Source organism: Geotrypetes seraphini, chromosome 6 (genome assembly GCF_902459505.1).
Source record: "Geotrypetes seraphini chromosome 6, aGeoSer1.1, whole genome shotgun sequence".
In the NCBI taxonomy this organism is placed as follows: Eukaryota; Metazoa; Chordata; class Amphibia; order Gymnophiona; family Dermophiidae; genus Geotrypetes; species Geotrypetes seraphini.
The window spans coordinates 187,026,272-187,050,708 of NC_047089.1; the positions used below are offsets into that span (position 1 = coordinate 187,026,272).

The following is a 24,437-nucleotide window of genomic DNA, read 5'->3' on the forward strand; positions in this document are numbered from 1 at the left end:
GTGGATAAAGATTGATGTAGTATATCTAGATTTTTAGAAATCTAACAAAAGGTTCTCATGAGAGGCTCCTGAGAAAATTAGAGTCATGAGATACGAAGCAATGTTCAGTTGTGGATTAGGAATTGGTTATCGGACAGAAAACAGAGGGTAGGGTTAAATGGTTATTTTTCCTCAATGGAGGAGGGTAAATAGTGGAGTGCCACAGGGATCTGTGCTGGGACTGGTGCTATTTAACTTATTTATAAATGATCTGGAAACTGGTATGACGAGTGAGATGATTAAAATTGCAAAGTTGTTAAAACACATGCAGACTGAAAAATTGCAGGCAGACCTTAGGATACTGAAAAACTGGGTATCCAAATGGCAGATGAAATTTCATGTGAACAAATGCAAAGGGATGCACATTGGGAAAAATAACCCAAATCATAGTTACCGAATGCTAGACTCCACCTTGGGGGTCAACACTCAAGAAAAAGATCTGAGTGTCATTGTAGACCAGCGGTCTCAAACACGCGGCCCATGGGCCGCATGCAGCCCCCAGGGACTATTTTGCGGCCCGCGGTCTGTCCTCTCCACTTCACAAGTGTTCCGATTGTGGAGAGGACAATCGCGACTGCTGTAACTGACTTGCGTCGGAGGGAATGTCGGCAAACGGCCTACTGGTGGCGCTGTGCTTTTCCCAGTCTCAGCCTCCCTCCGCCCGCTTTGGCTTGCGTCTCAAGGCAGCATTAATGTCAGTGAGCGGCTGCCGGGTTGCGCTATGCATCTCGCTATCTCAGCCTCCCTCTGCCCCCTCTCAGCCCGGACCCAGAGCGCACGACTCACTCTGCCCTGCAGCTCGCCCACAAGCACCAGAACCAAGCAACGAGGCATACCAGGCTGTGGTGGCGGTTGCAGTGTAGGGCTGTAGGCCTTTGGCAAGTATGTGAAAAATGTGTTTCTTTGGAAATTGCAATTATCTGTCCCACAGAAATTTTTTTTTTTTTAACCCCCTATGATTTCTCTTGTGGTGGTGTTTCTTCACATTGGCCTATGTCAGTGGTCGGCAAACTGCGGCTCTTTAGCCACTTGAGTGCGGCTTGCGGTTCGCCTAAAGCAGGGGTCCCCAACATGCTTCCCTTCTCACTGCCCTCCCCCAAGTCATCGCCATTGGGGAACCACAGCCACCACAGCCGGTGAATAGGCTACCACCGCCACCATCGGAGAATAGGCTAACACCGCCACAATCGGCAACAGGCTGGCATCGAGTTCTTAGCTCTCCCTGCTTATCTTCCCCAGCACGGAGCCGACCAATTCTCACCACCCGACGTCAATTCTAACGTTGGAGAGGAAGTTCTGGGCCATCCAATCGCTGCCTGGCTGACCCGGAACTTCCTCTCCAATGTTAGAATTGATGTCGGGTGGTGAGAATTGGTCAGCCCCGTGCTGGGGAAAATAAGTAGGGAGAACTAAGAACTTGGTGCCAGCCTGTTCTCAGATGGTGGTGGCTTGGGGGAGGGCAGGAAGAAATAAAGATAGAAAGGGGGGGGGGGACAGGGAGACAGAAAGAAAGAAGGGAGACGGGACACAGACAGAAAGAGGCATGGAGAGAGAGAGAAAGAAAGAAAGGGCATGGAGAAAGAAAAAAGAAAGATAGGGGGCACAGAGAGAGAGAGAGAGAAAGAAAGAAGGGGGCAGGGTGAAAGAAATAAAAAGTTGGGGGAGGGAAGGAGACAGATGCCAGACCAGGGGAAAGGAAGGAAGGAGGGAGGGAGGGAGAGAAAGGAAAGAAAAAGATGTCAGACCATGGAAATAGGGACAGAAGAAGAGAGAGATAGAAGGGAAGGTAAGATTTTGAAAAGAAAGCAGAAAAATTGAATATTAAGTTAATGCCAAAGATGGATGCAAGGCAGAAAGTGAAGACGGAGAGAAAAACAGTCAAAGGGTAAGAAGGCCCTGGAAACATAGTTAAAAGTACAGAAAAATAAAGTCACCAGCAAACAAAGAAAGGGAATATGATTTTATTTTCAATATAGTGATTGAAATGTGTCAGTTTTGAGAAAGGAAAGATATTAAACTTTAAATGTGAGGGCTGCAGAAAAATAGGGTACTTGGAAAGCCACAGAAAAAATAGTTAATGACAACTTTGCGTAAGGTAAAACTCTTTATAGTTTATAAATCTTTCCTTTAACTGTTATAAACTATAAAGAGTTTTACCTCATGCAAAGTTGTGAGTTCTTTAAGAAGAGCAACTAAGCTAATAAAGGGTATGGAGGACCTCTCATATACTGACAGACTGAAAAAGCTAGGGCTTTTCTCCCTGGAAAAGCGGAAACTTAGAGGAAACATGATAGAAACCTTCAAGATCATGAAGGGCAAAGAAAAAATAGACAGGGACAGATTTTTCAAATTAAGTGGATCAACAAGTACAAGGGGGCACTCAGAGAAATTGAAAGGGGAGAAGTTTAGAACAAACGCTAGGAAGTTCTTTTTCACACAGAGGGTGGTGGATGCATGGAACTCGCTACCGGAGGATGTGATAAACAGGAGCACGCTACAGGGGTTCAAAGAAGCTTTGGATAGGTACTTGGAAGACAAAGGGATTGAGGGGTACAGATAAGAGTAGAGGTAGATTATAGGGATGGGATTAGAGGTAAGTTATAAAATTAATCAGGGATCAATGTTCAGGCACTAGGCCTGATGGGCCGCCGCAGGAGCGGACCGCTGAGCAAGATGGACCTCTGGTCTGACTCAGCGGGGGCAACTCCAGTAAGGCTATTCTTATGTTCTTATATTCAATACTGTTCTTTTAAAGGCAAACAAATCTGTTCTTAATACTGTGGCTTGCCTGAGGGATAAGTAATACTTTTTAAAAGATCCAACAAGAGAGCACATCATTTCTGGACAAATATGTGGTATTTTATTTGCAGTTGAAGATTTCATTCTGGATCCATGTACTTTGCTATAAGGTCCGAATTTTCTTCCAATATATTTAAAATCATTTTTTGAATTAGTCCTTAGGGATCATGTTTGAAACTAAGTCCAATTCTTTCTCAAATTTTAAACTCAATAGGTAAGAAATCAAAAAGGGGAGTGAGTTGTAACACAAACTCTGATGTAAAATGATGCATCCATGAAAACAAGCTTTAGATCAAACAAGATTTTTAAAATAAATTAGCAGACTAAACCACCTGAAAATGTTGGGAAAATTCCTAGAAAAATCAGTGAGCTAGTAATGGCCAGAACAAGTGTGGCTGCTGCCCATAACAGTACTGGTGAGGAGAGGGAAAGGAAGAAATATAGAGCTGTGGGCAGTAGACAATCACCATCATGGGGAAACCCTAAACCACAAAGATAGGCAGAGCGTCTCCCCACCCCCCCACCAGGCCCTGCTAGCTCAACCCAATTTCAAGCCTTCTCTTCATTGAGCTGGCAAGTATGTGGCATTTCAGACCAGCTACTTTGACCGCATGGTGCTCTATAGAGATTTATGGAGCACTGTCCCACAAATTTTATGTCAAATATATTTTTACTGAGCTCAACAATAAAGAGAAACAATAACCACAGCAAAATACTGAAAACAAGCTCACTGTCAATAAAAACAATACAACCCCATCACCCACCCACCCCTAATCCCCCCACCCCAAGTCCTCCTTCAAGCCACAAACCAGAATGTGAACCATTAAAGAAAAGTATGCACAGATACTCATAAATAGGCAATGAACTCAGTAAAATTCAAAGAAAAACAGGTCAACAGTTCAATAAGCGACTACGAGCCAAGGGAGTCAGAGTTCCAAAAGGGTTCCCAAATGCTGAAAAGTGCGCCCTGGTAGCGAGGAAAAATCCAGCACATCAGGCGCATAATCAGACAACAGTGCCAGAGAGAATAATCAGGAGCATCTCCCACAAATTTTATAAATGGTGTCCAAATTTAGGTACGCAGTTGGGTGCGGAGTTCCAGTTGGCACTAAACTGGAAAATTGATGTTACATGTCAATAATTGGCATTAATAAGCAATGATTCCTTGCTGACAATTACAGGGTATAAGAAACAGTCTGGAATAGTAAGGTGTAATTGCCCCCCTTTGCATTCATGTGAAATTACATGCACTGTTTATAGATGCATAAGTCTGTTATGTTCACAGCAGCAAATCAGCACTATTGTGATTATTCTTGCGTGCAAAGTTCTATGGGAGAATTTTGACTATTCTTGCATGTACTTTATAGAATACTTGCATTAATGCACCAACTGCTACATTTAGGTGTCTCCATTTATGCCTGCCATAAATGATTGCACTTAAAATCTGGCATGTTTCTGTGGACTTAACGCCAGTATTCTATAAATGATTTGGCCTGCAACTCTGTTGCTATAGAGATTGCGCCGGCGTTGTGGGGGGGGTTGGGGGGTTGTAACCCCCCACATTATACTGAAAACTTCACCTTTTCCCTAAAAAAGAGGGAAAAAGTTAAGTTTCCAGTAAACGAGGGGGTTACAACCCCCAAACCCCCCACAACGCCAGCGCAATCTCTATTAAGTAAAGTGGGGGGGGGTTCCCCACCAGCACCCCCCGTCGGAGCCCCTTAAAATACTGTTTTTCTTCGGCGCGCTTCCGCCTTGCGCTCAGTTGTCTGTGCTGGGTTGTCGTCGCGCGCTTTTGTCTATGAACCATGGAGACAGAGAGGAGAGGTGCTGGCGCCCCCACCAAAACAATGCCTGGGCAGTATGCCCCCCACCACCACCATCCACTCTCCCTTACTATGCTACTGAGGCCAGAACAGATATGAGGTACCACTCTCCTACCAGTCAGAAGGGAAGGAGGGGACACGAATGATAATGCAGGAAACCAAACTAGCACTACTGGAAATGAAACCTGGATCACTTTCAGAACAGTTTCCAGGGCAGTTCAAAGTTCTCAGTCTATCTCAGAATATAACATACAAATGGTTGCTATGAATCTTTTTTTTAACTGGTAACTTCCTTACCTCTAGGCGACGGATAATCTCTCGCAGTGGGAGAGCTGACTCATTCCCTCCAATGAACGTGGTAGTTGGTAAATGGAAGACTTTGTCCAAGTCTGACTCCTCCAGCCCGTAAAACCCTGCAAAGATTTATCGTAAGGGAGTGGGGAAGGCATTGGGCAAGCAGGAACAGAAACAGAACAGTCACATGGGAAACCAGTTCCATGAGAAGGAAAGAGAGGGAAAGAGAGGACAAAAAAAAAAATGGTAAGTAGCACAAAACCAAAGCACAAGGGGAAATAAGGCGATAATGAAAAGAGTTTATGTAAATTAACATAAAAGACAGCCAAGGAATTCATAAACAATTCACTCCAAGAACAGACAAAAAGAACAAATGTTAACACAGCAATATAGGTGTGAAATTTTAACAATCGGTTCCATGTTTGAACACAGCACACATACACAAATGCAACATTTTTAAATGCAAAATGGAAGAAGGTCAAAAGATATAAGATTGAAAAGAAAAGAGAGCTCATGTTGAGAGGAGGAATGAAAAAGAGAAAGCAGGATTATAAGCGTAATTAGAACAAGAGGAATGAACGTGGGAGATAAGACAAAAAATAACTGTATCAGTATCCAAATTCTTCAGTTGCTGCACAGCAGAGTAGGTTCTGTGTATGTCACTGAACACTTAAGACATCCCTGCTACCCTCACTCGAGATCACAGATACTTCTCCCAGCTCAAACAAGATTTGGAAATCTGCTGCAATCTTCTATCAGAAAAATATTGCATGTTTTGCACTGAAATTTGGAAGCATTTGCATCATTTTCCATTAAAAAAAAAAAAAGTCTTGCTACAAAGGAAAATTGCTTAATATCTCTACTACTTTTCTAGTGAATAAAATGATGAAAGGAGACGGTCAATATGTAATTAATTAGCTGAACATAAAAGTCTTACCTAAAACTTTAAGCTTTATTTGTAGTTTAATAAGGAACTGAAAAAAATCAATTTCACATATTTACATAGGACTAGCAAGATCATATTCATACTGAAACTTGTTAAGGGCCAAATATATTATTTTTCTTTTCTAAACAAAAAAGTTATTTATGGAAGTGTTGCAGTAATTTGCAACTTTCCAAGAAAAATGTAGAAAAATCCAGGATCTAGAAATGACCCATACCGGAACAATGCTATTTAAAAAAAAACCTTACACATCTGTAAAACAAGACAGTTTTTCTGCATTTCATTTGGAAGAATACATGGCCACCCAATGTACCATGAAATAGAGATTGCGAATTTGGAGAAACATTTGAAAGATTATCATCTGCAACTTTCTCACTACAAACGCTCCTTTATTTCCATAAGGAAAACACAAAATCAACTGAAGCAGTGAATATGTTCCAGAGCGAGGCCTAGCATACACAACTAGATCTCAATCAGAGGCTAAAAGTCATACAATAAGGATTTCTACTAACAATTGCAACTGTGAACTAAAGCTACTTTCCCTTCCTCCCACAAGTCCTCCTAAGCAGGTGATCAAAATAAATCCCAAAACAATTCTTTCCCATGAAGAAACTCTTCTTGGGAGGCCAGTGCTCATTGTTCATTCATCTTATTCCTTTCTCAGTATAATAATCTTTACAGTCATGACACAAGAAATGTGGACCGTGACAAAATGAAAACAGCATATCCAACAAAATTTTTTTTAAAAAACGAGCTACACAAGTAAGCACACACATGGACAGCTAAACTCAAGAAAATATGTCAATGAGAATGGATACAAGTACAGGAGCAGCACATGTGCTCAAAATAATAGAAGGGGAACACAGTGGAGATGACTAGAAGAGAGTTTATAGTTTATTATTTGTAGCCTGCCCTTGTCCAGAGCAGAGAACCACCATACATAATAAAACGAAAGCTGCTTTCGTGACTATCTTCTAGTCCAGAGTCTCACAAACATTTTTCTGCCCCAGCACACTAAACTTGGGTCCGTGTCTGGAGGGCCTCTGCGCATGTGTGGATGTTGACGCAATGACATCATGCGCATGCATGACATCATCACGTCTATGTCCGCCCATACGTGGATGCCCTCCAGACATAGGCCCTGAGCTTGTGGACATCCAAAACCCAGACAAATTGACAGGTTTTAGAAATCCCTCTATCTGCTAACCCTGAAATTACTATGCCATTGGGGGGGGAGGGGGAGGAGGAGGAGTGGCGCCAATGCCAGCTGGCTCACAGAGGACGTCTCTTGCAGCACATCTGGAATCTCGCCGTGGCACACTAGTGTGCCACAGCAGTTTGCGATTCACTGTTATGCTTTGATTTCCATCATTTTCTCCTTCTGCTGTTGATTGTAGAATATTTGTTCTCTGTTACTGGACTAAACTCTTGCATTATGCATAACATTTACATGTTGTGCTAATGAATAACCAACAAGCACTATTAATTTAATTTAAAAGTGAACCAGCATCCAAACATTTTGTACAATTATATATCTAGGATATTCCATTCCATACATTCATGAGCAGGGGCCATTTTGAGTCCATGGGAAAATGTGTAGCACAACTAGCTCTTAGCATCTTGAAGCTCCCCTCTCCCTCCCCCCCCCCCCCACCACCACGCCCCTCCCCTCCGTGGTGGTGAGGAGCAATTACAATTGACTTGAGGTAGAAAGCACCCCTGAAAAAATTAAATTATATTGATGCCTACATCCATTCTAGTTGTACACCCTAATATATGACTAATAACACAAGCATGAGATACCAATCTGAGAAATACAATAAGTTTTGTCCCTCCATAGCACATTCTCCTTTTCCATCCAAAATTGTACAGTGGGTGTGTGGCTAGAAACGGGCACTTACCTGTCATTGCAATTTCAAGGGTGAAGATCAAATCACACTAACGAGCAATATAGCATTTTTATAGAGTTCACAAAAAACAGAAATAGAGGGATCAAACAGTGCAAAAAAAAAAAAAGACAAAACAGAGACAAATGATTCTTTAATACAGATGACCCAACATGGCCCATGTTTTGACTGAATACCTGCGTAACAGGTCAATAAATCCACGGATCCTCTGTTTTGTCAAAAATATATGAATAGCCCATTCACTCGTGGTACATTTAGCATTTTTACTCAGCTGAAAAATATTTGCCACTATGTTGCTACCAGCATTTCACAAAGACAGAAAGATCTGGTTCTTACCTCAGCAATTTTCTTTTTTGTACATGTGTCTAGTGGTCCTGAAATACTATGGTCTTGTATCTGAACCAGCAAGTTGTTGGCAGAAAACTATCAATCGTGTTTCCCAACTCCATCTCCTTCCCAGGGAGCTCCTGTACCCTCAGTTTGTACAAAAGAAATCAAGTAGCACTGTAATAAAAGTGCTAACAGGAAGGAGGAGAATAAGGAAAAATCCCTGACAGCACAATTTTGTTCTGTTCTGTAACAAACATAGGAAATAATATTATAAAACATTCAAACTTGTGCAACCAGCACCAAATATGTATAGAGCTCGCCGGCACATGAATAACCTTCTAACAAGCAGATGAATGACCTTCTAACAGGCACATGAATGACCTACTAACAAGCAGATGAATGACCTACTAACAAGCAAATAATTTACCTATGCATCATCTTTTTTATTTTTCTCTCAGCTCCTCTGAAACACGGAAAATTCTTCCAATCTAGATTGATTCTCAGGCAGAAGACAGGCAAAACCCAATACACAGGGCAGGGCTTCAGAACCACTAGACACATCTACAAGAAAGATTACTGAAATAAAAACCTAATCTTTCTTTCTGAATGCTAGGGACATACCAAAGCAGTCCCCAGAGTCTAGACTGCGCCTGCTGTGCCTGTCTTTAAGACAGAAAGTGGTGTCCTTCCTGGCTGCTACATCCACACTACAGAACCCAGTAAAAGTATAAAAGGTAGACCATGTAAACGTTCTACAAATCTCTTTGGGCAAGACAGCCCTAGTCTCCACCCATGAGGCAACAACAGTGTGTTTTCAATGTAATGGCAGTTGTTTTCCACAGCACACATATGCAGAGGAAATGGCCATTTTAATCCATCTGAAAAACCAGGCTTTAGAGGCGCTGGCCTCCTTTTCTTGGCATGACTGGTAAGAACGAAAAGGTGTTCCGAAAGGTGAAACTCGTTGGTAACTTCAAGGTACCAAAGAAGCATTTGCTTGACATACAGCAAATGCAACACTATCATAAGAATAGCCTTACTGGGTCAGACCAATGGTCCATCAAGCCCAGTAGCCCATTCTCACGGTGGCCAATCCAGGTCACTAGTACCTGGTCAAAACCCAAGGAGGAGCCTCTCGTGAGGAACTTTATCAAAAGCTTTCTGAAAATCTAGGTATATTATATCAACTGGCTCACCTTTATCCACATGTTTAGTCACACCTTCAAAGACTCCATTGGGTGAAAAGCGGGCAAGCAGATTTCCTGATTGACATGGAAGGCCGAGACTACCTTCAGTAAAAAAGAGTGGACCGGATGTAAGGAGAGCCCTGCTTCTGTGAAGCTAACCAGTCGCAACAGGGTTTGGATGGGGGACGCTCAGAATAAGCAATAGTACTAGCCTGAGGCAACTCCACTAAAGAAGTAAAGGGCGCTCTCAGTGTGAACCATCAGCAATGGGAGCAAAAGCTCCGATGCTTCACTTCCGGGCTGAGGCGGGAAGCCTCCACCACCACACCATCATTGAGCCCCCTATGTGTATATAATAATGAAAACACCTACAATAAGGCCCTAAATAAATAATATAATTCAAACAAACCCGTGAGCAATATAAACTCAAACGGTGGAGATACAAACTGAGCGACCCCCACACAAACCCTGCCAGCCGAAACCCGCCAAGCTAACTACAAAACAATATCAAACCATAATTAAACAGAATCAAAATTATACTTATCCAAACCAAACTGCCACAATGAAAGCGCCAGGAGCCAAACTTTGGCTCCTGGCGCTTTCATTGTGGCAGTTTGGTTTGGATAAGTATAATTTTGATTCTGTTTAATTATGGTTTGATATTGTTTTGTAGTTAGCTTGGCGGGTTTCGGCTGGCAGGGTTTGTGTGGGGGTCGCTCAGTTTGTATCTCCACCGTTTGAGTTTATATTGCTCACGGGTTTGTTTGAATTATATTATTTATTTAGGGCCTTATTGTAGGTGTTTTCATTATTATATACACATAGGGGGCTCAATGATGGTGTGGTGGTGGAGGCTTCCCGCCTCAGCCCGGAAGTGAAGCATCGGAGCTTTTGCTCCCATTGCTGATGGTTCACACTGAGAGCGCCCTTTACTTCTTTAGTGGAGTTGCCTCAGGCTAGTACTATTGCTTATTCTGAGCGTCCCCCATCCAAACCCTGTTGCGACTGGTTGTGCCTCTTTGTTGTTACTATTATAGGATTTTTGGCATATTTATTGAGTGTATTGTTGTGTGTCTGTGAAGCTAACAGCAGCTCACTGCAGGAAAAGAGCTTATAACTCGGAAACCCATCTTGCCACCAGGAACACTGTCTTGACTGTAAGATCCAAAAGGAAAGCCTCCTGTAAGAACTCATACAGAGCAGTACTGAAATCTTGCAACATGAAGGGAAAGGGGAATGCACTCATGGGCACAACCACAGAGCCACCTTAATGAACCAGCCAACATCTGGCTAAGAGGCGAAGGAGCCTCATTCCCCTCAAGCTTGGAAACAGGAAAGACCTGCTACTTGCACTTTGAGAGAACCTACCAAAAGCACCTTCTGAAGTCCCTTCTGCAAAAAATCCAGGACTACTGAAATCAGAGCTCGCAAGGGATCTATATCCTTCAATGCTGAAAGGACTTCCAGATCTCAGCATAGGCTGCCACCATGGATGGCTTCTTTGTTCTGAGCAACATGGTAATGACCACATCTGAATAACCCTTGTGGATCAGAGCTGCCTGCTCAAGAGCCATGCCATAAGCCAAAGTATTCCGGATTCTCAATAGGAACCTGTACCTGAGAAGATCCACTTGGACCGGAAGTCTGAAACCTCGACCTTCTAAAGACAAACTAGGTCCACGAGGCCAATAGGGTGCTACTAGGTCTACCAAGTTGGAATGTGTTGCAATCCTGTGAATGACTCAACCAAGCATGGAGAGCTCATTCCCTGGCCACGGTTGGACTAATGCATCCAACCCCTTGCTTCCAAGCTCGGCTCTTCGGCTGTAAAACCGAGACATCTTGACGTTCAGCACTAAGACCATCAGATCCATCTTTGGAGGCCCCCACTGCTGAACTATGACATTGAACACCTGTGGTGAAAGAAACCATTTCTCTGGGTTGAGAGTCTGCCGACTGAGAAAGTCAGCCTGCACATTTTCCACTCCTGCCATGTGCACTGCCAAGAGAACCTGCAATTGAGCCTCTGCCCACTGGAAGAGAAGTTGAGTTTCTAGACGCAACGGGGCACGTCTCGTGCCACTTTGCCTGTTGAAATATGCTACCACTGTTGCATTGCCCGAGAAGACTCCGACTGCTTTGCTCTCCAGAGACTTCTCCAGTGCCCAGAGTGCAAGACAAATCGCTTTGAATTCCACATGATTTATGGACTACTTCCACTGAACCAGAATCCTACGCCCTTGAACTGGGTGACCATTGCAGTGACCCCCCCCCCCCAACCATAAAGGATGGCAGCGGTCATTAGTATCTCTCAGGAGGATATGCAAAGAGGCATGCCTTTAGAAAAATGTTGAAATATCTTTTTAGGAAACATCATGATCACAGCACACGACCTGGCCAATTTCTTCAACTCAAAAATATCTAAATCAAGACTTGCCCTCCCAAACTCACATGACTCCCACTGGAACTACACCATCCTACAGGATCCTGACTCCTCTTCTAAAGCCGACATGAGCTGGTCCAACTTCAAGGAAACTGACTGGTTAACGTTCATCAAGTTCTATAATAAATATACAAAATCTTATTGCAAATTAGACCCCTGCCCCCCTAACGTGATGAAAGCTGCCCCCATCTACTTCAAAACCAATCTGCTAATCTGGATCAATCTACAATTATCCGTTGGGAAATTCCCGGAAGACCTAGGACAAATTATTATTATCCCTATAAAAAAGAAGCAACCAACAACATCTCCAACTACAGACCCGTCGCAAACATCCCTCTGGCTGCCAAAATAATGGAAGGCCTGGTAAATGCTGATCTAAACAACTACTTAGACAAATTCAACTTACTGCACACCAACCAATCTAGTTTCAGACCCGGCTTCAGCACAGAAACTATAATGGCCTCCCTTCTAAACTTCCTACACTCCCTTCTCAGTCAAGGCTCCAACGCTTTGATCCTCCAACTGGATCCAAGCAGCACCTTTGACCTAGTCGACCACTCAATCATGCTGAACTTTTTGGAGTCAATTGGCATCTCTGGAAACACCCTTACCTGGTTCCGGGGATTTCTCGAACTCAGGTCTTACCAAGTACTCAAAGATGATAATCTCTCCTTCAACTGGAACAACAACTGCGGACTCCACCAAGGCTCCCCGCTCTCACCGACCCTCTTCAATATCTACTTCATCTCATTGGGTCACCTATTACAGAGCTTAAATCTCACTTTCCACATTTATGCTGACGATATCACCATCGTACTGCCACTATCCGATATTTCGCCGAATTTCATCATTCACCTATCCAATATCCTAAACCAAATAGAACTCTGGATGAAGACCTACAAACTTAAACTGAACACAGAAAAAACCAAATTTTTCCTAGCCTCTCCCAACGAGCAGATAAAGGACAACAAGATTCACGTGAATGGTAAAGATTACAAAATTGATCAATCTATTAAAATACTTGGGGTTACTCTTGACAGACACCTAACACTAGAAAAACACACTGATCTAATGTTCAAAAAAATGTATCTCTACCCTCTGGAAACTTCGCACCATCAAAAAATTCTTCGACGAATCATCCTTTCGTCTACTAGTACAAGCCTCCATCCTGAGTACTCTGGACTACTGCAACATCATATTTCTGGGAGCATACAAAAAGTCCCTCCACAAGCTAAGATTAATCCAAAACACTGCCGTCCGTCTCATCTTCGGACTCAAGAAATGGGAACATATCTCGCCATATCTCCAAATACTCCACTGGTTACCAGTTGAATCCAGAATACTCTTCAAATTCGCCTGCATCAGCTTCAAAGCAATCTTCGGGATGCTACCAACTTACCTAGCTTCCCAATTCCTCACCTACCGTCCAATAAAGACCTCCCGCAGAACAAACCTCTTTACTTACCCATCCCTAAAATCATGTCACTACAAGAAGTACCTAAACAGAATGCTTTCTTTCCAGGCTGCCCAACTGAACACATGGCTAGCAAAACCAATACTCGAAGCCACATCATACGCGGACTTCAGAAAATCCCTGAAGACCCGCCTCTTCAATATCACCTAAACTCTCCCCCTACCAGTTATAACACTCCTCGAAAGTCCTCCCCCTTCCTTCTCCCTTCCCCAAAAGCTTAATGCTGTACACCTCTCTTACGCACTTTACACTTATCCAGCTGTAAACAGTATTGATCTCAAGTAACTGTTCATACTTTACCAGCCTAGAACTTACTTTAACACCCTGTATCCTATCGTAATCATCCCGTAACTGCTCTCTGGTAAATATCTTGTACCTTTTGTAACACCCAATACCTGCTCACTTTGCTTTATCCTGTATCTCTTTGTAATCATCCTGTAACTGTTCTCTTGTTATTATCTTGTACCTTATTGTAAACATCCATTACCCTGTATCTTATTGTAAACATCCTGTAACTGCTTTCTTGTTATTACCTATTGTAATCACCCAGTACCTGCTCACTTTGTATATCCTGTATCCTACTGGTAACACTGTACTCTCTCTAGACACGACTTTCACTGTAAACCGCTTCGAACTTAGGGTATAGCGGTATATAAGAAATAAAATTATTATTATTATTAATTATTAATTCAGTGTGATCTATTGCATTTCTGCTTTTAGATAATTGTTGCAAATATAATCTCTGCTAACTTTATGATCGATTGTCATCTACTACATTGTTAGTAATTCTTGACTTGTAAACTTCCCAGAACTGCTAGGTCGTTGTGGTATATAAGAATCTATGTAATGTGATATAAAGGGCACCTGGCCTCAGCCACCACCATAGGCTGCTCTTCACTGTAGGTAGCTGTTCTAGCCAATACAACTGAGGGGACCAGCGAGAGAAAAGAGTGTCTTGGAGAGGTCTCATATGTGCTCTGGCCCAAGGAACCATCTCTATGGTCACCACCTTTGACTCCTGGATCTGCAGATAATGCCATGGGGCCGGTCTCTGGCGTATCTCCGAAATCTGCTTCTGGTGCTACAGTCTGAATGGCTCTGGAAGAAACACTTGGCCTAAGGCCATGTCAAACAAGACTCCCAGGTACTCCAGGCAATGAGTCAATTCCAGCTGACTCTTTTTGAAGTTGACTATCTTGCCCAAACTCTGGAGGAGTTGCACCACTTTCAAAACTGCCAGCTCGTCTTCCTCCTTGGACGGAGCTCTGATAAGTAGTGTTGTGGCCAGTCCAAAGGGGAGCACAGAGAACTGAAAATGCTGCTCTAGCATATGAAATAGCAAGTACTTCCTGTGGGCTGGGAAAATGGGAACGTGAAGATAGAACTCTGTCATATCGAGGGAGATAAGAAATTCCCCCAGCACCACTGCCACTATGACCAACCAAATGGTCTCCATGCGGATGTACAGTGTCTTCAGAGTTGCTATGACCAACTTAAGGTCTAGAATCAGTCTGCAGTCATCTGAGCCTTTCTTTGGCACAATGAAGTATATGGAGTATCTGCCCAAGTCTGCATTCAGGACCAGCTCTATGGCCTTTTCACCATAGCCTGAATTTTGAGTGCTCTCTCCAGCTGACCAGATGGAGATATTAGAAAGTGGTCTGGCAAGAGAGGACAGAACTCAATTTTGTACCCCTTCTGGGTTACATCTAGAACGCAGCGGTCTGCATCAATCTGAGACCAGACTGACCAAAAGGCCAACAGCCTGCCCCCTAATCTGGGGGAGGCCGGCCTCTGGCCTGGCGTCATTGTGCTTTTCTCTATAAGATTGTGTTATATTGTTCTAAGTATCCTTAGAATTTTGTGTGGGAATTTCAGCTAGATTTGGCCGTCTGTATTTACTTTCCATCTTTCTTTTCCTGTGAGTGTATGAGATTATCTTCTAACCCAGAAAAGCAATGATAAGAAAGACTGTGGTGTTGTCTGTATAAAGATTTGGGGGGGGGGGGATGCTTCTGTGAACCCTGCTCTGCTTTCTTATAGAAGTGAATGTGTTATTTTGGTTATCCTTAAAGCTTTATAAGTTTTAGGTAAGAATTGCACTATTATTATTTAGCCTATTCTCTATCATAATATCTTTTCTCCATAAATATGTGTGAGGATATATTCTAACCATTTAAGAAAATGTTAAAAAGGCAGCTTTTTGTCAATGCCTTTCTATGCTAATGTTCTAGTAGTCTCTTCAGTTTTAAGATTCAGTGTTAAAGAATATTTTGCCTTGAACGTAACATTCAAAGCTTTTTGTCATTCTAATTGTTGAAATTACGAGTTGATAAATGTCTGTACTGATACTGTATCATTTTTCCTGGGGGGGATGGGAAACTTATGTTTGCCTATTGTTTGTGATATATGTTCAGTGACTAAAGGGTGACTAGGATAATATGTATGTAAGTAATGTGTAAACCACATAGTTTTATGCGATATATAAATTGTTAAATAAATAACCAGAATAAAGATAAGTTTTCTGACTGTGCACAATGTGGGATGAGTGAGTTATTTGGGACTGGGCGTTTATGAGAATAGATGTTTGGGCTATAGGGTAACTCTAAGACAATTTGGTCCTTTGGAAGGTGCTCTAAGTCTGAACATTTTGGTGCATTGGTCAGGAAAATTACGCCTGCGCTTTATATGTGGATAGCCTCCAAGATCCCAGCTTGCTCTTCTTGCCGGAGGGCCTCCGGGGAACACATGAGAAGACTGGGTGAGGGTATTCTCAGCAACAGTTCCCTTGAGGAGACTGCAAATGGAGTAGAGCAAGGGTCCTGGTCTTTTCTTATTTTTGATCTCTATGTATATAGTGGTTACATATTAATTAGACCTTGCGATTAGCATGTCCTTAGAGCAGGGGTGTCAAAGTCCCTCCTCGAGGGCCGCAATCCAGTTGGGTTTTCAGGATTTCCCCAATGAATATGCATGAGATCTATTTGCATGCACTGCTTTCATTGAATGCTAATAGATCTCATGAATATTCATTGGGGAAATCCTAAATACCCTTACCCGACTGGATTGCAGCCCTCCAGGAGGGATTTTGACACCCCTGCCTTAGAGCAAGTTGTGTGTTCTGTGTTTACCCCATACCCCAAGCATAAATGTGTAAGTTCTGTTCTATGGTGCATGAGACCACCAGTGCTTTGTTCAAAAACTCTAAAAAATAGCTTTTGCTGATTAAGAGTGTGGGAAGTTGTAGCTAAGATGGATCTTTGGGATCCACCAGATTTGTTTTGCTCTTCTAGATCTTCTGATTTTTATAGATCTTTAATATACTACCTTAAGATCAGAGTGCATTGTTAATGTAGGATGTAGCTTGGTTAATTATGAGTATCTTTCAGTTTTGATCATTTTGCGTGTTTTCTTTTAAGTTTCAAAATCCCAATAGTCCTACTGATTTGTATTTTTGTTTCCCCAGTGATCCCCCTTTCTCCCCATTTTTTGCCTTATCTCATTCTGCATTCCATTGCAGTGAGATCTGCTTGTTTGCCTTTAGACTTTGCAGACTGAGTTTTGTGCTAGCAGAGTTAAAAATATACGACATGCGTAGGGACACTGAATTTGTTCCGATGCTGCCCTCTTTGCGTTCCGTTAGACCTGGGGAGCTCAAGAAAATGCAGGTGTATGTTATTAGAATTATTTAAATCAATTGTATATTTTCTTTCAGTGTCACATTTGCCTCTTAGTCTTGTCAAGTCTAATCTATTTTGCTCACTTTTTTCCGAGGCAGTGCAAGCAAAATGTCATTGTTTTTCTGATCAAATGTGCCTATCTGGTGATTTTGAAGCAGTTAGCTGGAGGCGGGTCCTGTGTGCAGCTGTTCATGCAAGAAGCCACAACAGAAAATTCTTTCAATTGTTAGGAAGTACGTATTAGCCATATCAAGGAAATTTTGTGAAAAAAGAGAATTGTACAAATAGGAGTCCTTGCCATGTCTATTGCAGTTAAGGGTTAGAAGAGTATTTGAGTACATACGACATATTTGTATTTGTAAAGAGCAAATGTTAAGTGGTTTGCTGTCCTTGTGCTAACACAGGGAGAGAACTGATTCTTCAGCATATAGGCAAGAAGTGCTAAGGATTCTAATTCCGATAGCACAGTAAGAAAATGAGTGTATATCTTGGGAATTGCATATAATCATGACACAGAGCTGGGTTAATGCATGCTCTGAATCTGACATAATTGTTTATTGGAAGCTTCTATGCCGCTACTAATTACTGAGGAATCAATTCTGAGCGGTTTGCATGAGCTTCAAAAGTGTGTTACAATACACGAGCTCCAGTAATGGTGTTACAATACATGAGCTCCAGTAATGAATGAGCTTCTGCTGATTATGAATCCCTTTGTATCCTAGTGAACCTGGCAAGTCTATTGTAACTCAAAGTTACTCTATTTGCAGCAGTTGCTTCAATAGCGCATTTTCTGCTTCTGTTCTTTGTCCAGAATAATGTACTTTGTTTACTTTTTTCCAAATAAATAAATGAACATATTATTGTTTCCTTTAAACTGGTAAACTTTTTTTCTGGAGCAGAATTGGAATTCTGGAAGTTGTGCATGATTTTAGTAATGCATAAGTAGAAACAGAGCAAAGTTTCATGCTATCATGTTCTTTTTTGTTACATAAGCTCTAAGGTGAAGGCACCCTTGCAGATAGTATGGCATGAATGGAAAGTAGCCTTTCTGCTAGATTGTTAAAGAAAAAGAGAGAAAAGTTTGATTTAATCTTTTAGATGTTACTTTGACTGCTCTAGGTCTGAACATTTTGGTGCATTGGTCAGGAAAATTACACCTGCGCTTTATATGTGGATAGCCTCCAAGATCCCAGCTTGCTCTTCTTGCCGGAGGGCCTCCGGGGAACACATGAGAAGACTGGGTGAGGGTATTCTCAGCAACAGATCCCCTGAAGAGACTGACCAGGTCTCTGAGAGTGCTATCCCCTAGTGCTGCCCAATTTCCGATTCAAATTGATTCACCAATTCACTTTAGTGAATTGATTCGAATCAATTTTTTTTTTTTTTTTTAATTAGCCTCCCGATTCGGTGACTGACCTTCCCCCCTCGCCCCTAAAGCAGGAGCGGCAGAACTGCCTCTTGCTGGCCAGTCACTGTCGCTCCTGCTTTAGGGGGTGAGGTGAGAGGGTCAGTCAGGAAGTGCTGTAGTCAGTGTCTTCCGGCTTCCCCCCTGGCCTCCTGCTCTTACATTTACCCAATTACAGCAGCAGAGTAGCCTACAAGAGAATCGCCAGTACGGTAATGATCTTTGCAAGCTGCCATCGGTCTCCAGAGCTGTCATAACCTCTGCCGCGATCCTGCCCCTGATATCAGAGGAGGGGCAGGACCTCGGCAGAAGGACTGACAGCTGCGGAGGCCGATGGCAGTCAGCAAAGATCGCTACCATATCAGTGATCCTCTCTGCAGGATGTTCCACTGCTGTAATTAAGTAAAAGACCGAGAAGCCAGGGGGGAATATGCAGCCTTCAGGGGGGGGGGCAGGGCCTGGTGTAGAAGTACACAGAGGGAAGGGGGTTCAAAGAGATGTGCATTTGCTGGACTGGGGGGAAGAAATCATGGGTCTAAAAACAGAGGAGGGAGAGAGATAGTGAACAATGGGATTTAGGGAGGGAAGGAACAGAAAGGGAGAGAAGTTGGACATAAGGGATGGTGTAGAGGGGAGGTGGGGGATAGAGATACTGGATAGGAGGGTAGTTGGAAAGAGAAAGGGAGAACTGGGGTGGTGGGGAAGAACGAAGAGATGCTGGATGTAAGGGTAGTTGAGAAAAGGAGAGATAGTGGATCTGGGGATGGTGGGGTCCATCGCTGCAGCTGCGTGGACGGAGATGAAAAAAGGGAAGATGCCAGACCTCTGGGGGAGGGAAGGGAAATGGAAGGGGAGGACAGAGATGGAAGATGGATGGTTAGCACAGAGAAAGAAGGAGACCCTGGCAAGCGAGTTAGCAGAAGACAACTAGAGCCTGGGACCAACATAATTTGAATAATGACCAGGCAACGAAAGGTAGAAAAAATATCTTGCCAGAGCTGGTGTTAAGACCGCGAACGTGAGCTAGGGTTTAACAGAGAGAAGAAAAGTCTTTTTTTGTTTGTTTATTTTGTTTACACCACAGCGCCAGTGTGGTTAGGAGAAGGCAAAGGGGGTGAAGAGGCTGTAAAATAAACTCACCAGGATGTTTGAAAAAAACAAACAAACAAAGAAAAAACACCCACTTGGGCAGGAATAGCGAATCTAACAATTGATTCAATAGGCTGAATCGAATCAAAATATTTTAAATTTATTTATTCAATTTTCTATATCGTTCTCCCAGGGGAGCTCAGAATGGTTTACATGAATTTATTCAGGTACTCAAGCATTTTCCCTGTCTGTCCCGGTAGGCTCACAATCTATCTAATGTACCTGGGGATTAAGTGACTTGCCCAGGGTCACAAGGAGCAGCGTAGGTTAGAACCCACAACCTCAGGGTGCTGAAGCTGTAGCTTTAACCACTGCGCCACACACTCCTGAATTGGGCAGCACTACTATCCACCCACACTTCCATCTTCCATTGTTAATGAACTCTGTTATTTTGCAGCCCTGCAAATAGCCACTGTTGCCATAATTGTAAGAAATCATGACTCCTTCTCCTAGATTGTTTCTGCAAATTATCAAGTTCCAGTGTAAATCACAGTCCCTTTGCAGAAAATCTATCACCTCGTCCCCTGCTGCTGCACCCTTTGCTTTCCAAGTGGATCACCATTCTACCATGCACCTTGCTCCTGTCATCAGACACAGCTACAAACTCCTGAACTTTTCCTGACTGACTCTTATTCTCCCAATGCCTTTTTACCCTTTTTTGGCCGGTTTGCTGCTCCAGATCCACTGTGGCTTTTCATGCTACCAATACACCTGCAAATAATTTTTGGCCTGAAAGATCTTGCATACATTTTGATTTTCTATACATTGTTGTTGTCATACTTTTATTAAGTTTACTTTAGATTTTGCAACTGTTTTGCTGTATTGACCTGTAAGTACTAGAAGTCTGCACGGGAACGGGGATCACGGGGATCCCGCGGGTTCCCCCCCCTGGCCCACGGGACTCCCACGGGGACACCTCCTGGCCCATGGGACTCCCACGGGGATGCCCTCCTGACCCACGGGACTCCCACGGGGACGCCCCCCTGACCCACGGGACTCCCACGGGGATGAAAACAGCCTACCTAAATTCTGGTGATGCAGGCATGCAGCTTACAAGTCCGGCGTTGCGGCGGGAAATAGCCATGCTGAGCAGTGAGCTCAGCACGTACACAGATGAAAGCCTTGCTTGCTGATTGGTCCGGCGGCCCCGCCCCGCCGCCGGACCAATCAGCAAGCAAGGCTTTCATCTGTGTACGTGCTGAGCTCACTGCTCAGCATGGCTATTTCCTGCCGCGACGCCAGACTTGTAAGCTGCATGCCTGCATCGCCAGAATTTAGGTAGGCTGTTTTCATCCCCATGGGAGTCTCGTGCGCTATGGCTCTAAGTCAGGGGTGCCCAACACGTCGATCGTGATCAACCGGTAGTTCAGGAAGGCAACGTGAGTCGATCGCAGAGCCCATCCCGGGCTCCGTGATAGACTCGTGTTGCCGTCCCGATCTACCGGGCCTATCAGCCTTCCTCTCCCTGACGTCAAAGACGCCGACGCGGGCATTAGGCTGTTTTTGTCATTTCGGGTGGGGGGTGGCAGCGGCAGCAGCAGCCTGAAAAAGAAATCATCCTGGCCGGGGTCGGTGTCATGCTCCGGAGCTTCTACAGCCTTCCTATTTCCCTCTCCCTTCTACCTGCTCTCCGGCCACACCCCCTGCTCCGCGGCTCTCTTCGGCAACTCAGCAGCAGCGATCGACACAAGCTTCTGACGTCGGGGCCTACCCTCTGCGAGTCCCGCTTGTTTCAACTTCCTTTTTCCACAAAGGCGGGACTCGTAGAGGGAAGGCCTCGATGTCGGCAGCTTGTCTTGATCACCGCTGCTGAAGAGTTGCTGAAGAGAGCCACGGAGCAGGGGGGCGTTGCCAGGTGCATGTAGAAGGGAGAAGGCCAGATGCAGGACTCGTGGATGAGGGAGGAGAAGAGAGAGAGAAAGAGAGAGGGGAGGGAAACAAAAGGAAATATTTCATACTGGGCTGGGCCGGAGTGGAGGGAGGGTGGAAAGATTCTGGCTACCGGGTGCAGTAACAAAGGAAAAGGGAGGAAAGCTGAAAATGGAGATAGTGACACAAAGAAGAGAAAGGGTAAGCAGGACCTACTGAATAAGGATAGAGATACAGAGGGAACATGAAGAGGAGGTGAAATAGAGAAATAGAAGTAATGCTGAAAAAGTGGGGGGGGGAGATAAAGACATTGAAAGGGCAAATGGTGAACATGGGGTAAAGACAAGGACAGAGACAAATGAAGATTCTGAAAAAGTGATGAGATAGGGATATAGGTGAGATGGACACAAAGAAGGGTGATGATGGAAAATAGGTGGAATGGTAATTCTGACAAAGACAGAAGGGAAATGCTGGATCAAGGAGAGATGGGACTCAGGCTGGATGGAATGAGGAGAAATGCCTTGTTAGCCCAAAACTTTCTCTCCTACGTCAGAATTGACATCAGGGAACGGAATGCTGGTCAGCGCGACGCTTCTGCAGGGAAAGCTTGGGACAGCGGTGGCTTGGGGGCTATTCCCCGATGGCGGTGGCAGCAAACCGAGTGGCTTGGGGGAGGGCACGGAGAAAGAAAGAAAGGGGGCAGACAGGGAGACAGAAAGAAGGGGGAACAGGGAGACAGAAAGAAAAAGTTGGGGGAGAGAATGAGGTCTGGAGGAGAGGAAACATACAGGAGGCTGAAAGAAAGGAAGAAAGATTGGATGCACAGTCAGAAGAAGAAAGTGCAACCAGAGACTCATGAAATCACCAAACAGCAAAGGTAGGAAAAATGATTTTATTTTCAATTTAGTGATCAAAATGTGTCTGTTTTGAGAATTTATATCTGCTGTCTATATTTTGCACTATGGCTCCCTTTTACTAAACCGCAATAGCGTTTTTTAGCGCAGGGAGCCTATGAGCATTGAGAGCAGCACGAGGCATTCAGCGTAACTCCCTGTGCTAAAACCTACTATTGTGGTTTAGTAAAAAGGGAGGGGGTGTATTTGTCTATTTTTGTATTTTGTTACCGAGGTGACATTGCATAGAGTCATCTGCCGTGACCTCTTTGAAAAAACCCGGAATATGAATAATTAACATTTTCTCTGCCTTTCATTGTGCTTTGTGTTTTTTTAAAATTTTATTGTTGGTAGATCATTTTGACTTAGTCATTATAAAAGTAGCTCGCAAGCCCATAAAGTGTGGGCACCCCTGCTCTAAGTCTTCTTACTCTGGGGCACCAGACCTCCCTCATACAAAGGCCGGGAATGCAGAGTTGGTTCCATTCTCGGTAGGGGATGTCTTGGTAGGCTCACTGCTCAGCCACTGGGAACCCAGATTCGGTCCTGTTCTGGGTGGAGGACACTTGTGGGGTGGGGTGGGGTGGGGAGGGGGACTAGTTAGCGCCATCGTGCAAGCTCACCACTCTGCCTCTGCTGGCAAAATCACAGTCTGTCCCAATCTAGGGGGAGAAAACCTAGCAGGGACCAGGCTGCACCACAATACTGGCTTCTAGAAAGCACAATGGTCTGGGGAGGGTGGTCTAGCAGTGTGTGGCACCATTTGGACCCATGTAGACTTCCACGGCCATTCAGATGCTGACCTGAGGTCCCTTTCCATCCAGCATCTGCCCCTCCTCCTCTTTCCATCCAGCATCTGTCCCTCTGTCTGCTGCTTCTGCCCAGCATCTGATCTGTCTCCTCTCTTCCTCCTTTCTGCCCCCTCTGTCATCCCATCCATTATCCACCCTTCTTTCTCCCCCTTCCATCCAGCATCTGCCCATCTTCCCCCCTTTCAGTCCAGCATCTGCTTCATTTCTCTTTCTCCCCCTTCTATTCAGTGTCTACTCCATCTTTCTCTTTCCTCCCTTCCATCCGTATCCTCCCCTTCTCCTCCTTTCCATTCAATGTCTTCCTCCCCTCTCCTTTTCTTTACATCCATCATCTGTCTTTTTCTCTCTCCCCAGGCATTCCAGCTTGTCTTATCTTTCCCCTTTCATCCAGTGTGTCTGATCCCTCACCATTTCTATCTACAGTCTGTCTCCTCTCACCTCCTACATCCAGTATCTACCCCCTCCCACCTGACACCTCAGCCACCGCCAGACTGATGCAAAGCCTTCCCTCCGATGTCAGCTCTGACTTCGGGGGAAGACTTCTGGGTCGGCTACATATGGCTTGCTGCAGGCTGCCTCCAACCCCTGCTGTTATCTGGACTCGAATGAAGTGGTGGAAGGGAGTGCATTTTTGGACACAGAAGTCATGAACTGGGGAGAGAGGAAGGGAGAGAAAGAGATGCTGAGGTGGGGGAGGGAATAGAAAGAGAGAATTGGGTGTGGGTGTGTCAATGAGCGGGAAAGAGAGATGGTTGTGTACACATGGCAAATGGAAGAAAGAGGAGAATTTTTGGTCATAGGGAGGAAGGTACAGAATGTGATAGGGAAGAAAAAGATGAGAGTGAGAAATGTGGCAAGGGAACAATGGGACAGATTGAAAGGGATGCAAGAGGGAGGAATATTGGACAGTGGTGAAGGGAATGGAGGGAGAGATGTGGCATAGTGTTGGAGAGGGGTGATAGAAGGAGAAATGTTGGGCATGGGGCTGGTGGGCAAGCACGAAAGATGAGAAAGAGATAAATGCTGGACCATGGTAGGGGGAACCAATGGACAGCAACAGAAGAATTTACAGAAGATGGGAAAGCGGAAAAAAGAAACTGGGACCAACTTTATGGAAAAATAAGTCTCCAGACAACAAAGGTAAAAAACGGAATTTATTGACTAAAATATGTTAGCTTTGGGAAATGTATATGGCAGATGTTTTTGTTTTGTGTTCAAAAGAAAAGGAAATGCATTTCTGGTTTTATTTCTACAGTGTTGAAGTACTTGTTGACCCTTGCTGTGACTGGTGGGGATCCCCAAGCACCGCCAGCAGAGGACCTCCTCCAGAGATGGCCAGAACTCCCCTCCACCAAGCGCAGCAGTCGCTGGCAGCATCCATGAGCTA

General features: G+C 44.1%; 1 protein-coding gene across 6 annotated transcripts in view; it reads right to left on the bottom strand.

The window, feature by feature from the left end:
• OGDH (oxoglutarate dehydrogenase) overlaps positions 1-24,437 on the bottom strand; it is a 216,877-nt gene that overhangs the window by 76,841 nt on the left and 115,599 nt on the right. For all 6 annotated transcript variants that reach the window (XM_033948028.1, XM_033948025.1, XM_033948029.1 and 3 more), the window contains one exon: positions 4,962-5,077. In XM_033948028.1, the coding sequence (XP_033803919.1) occupies positions 4,962-5,077 (116 nt within the window). The remainder of the gene's footprint in view (positions 1-4,961; positions 5,078-24,437) is intronic.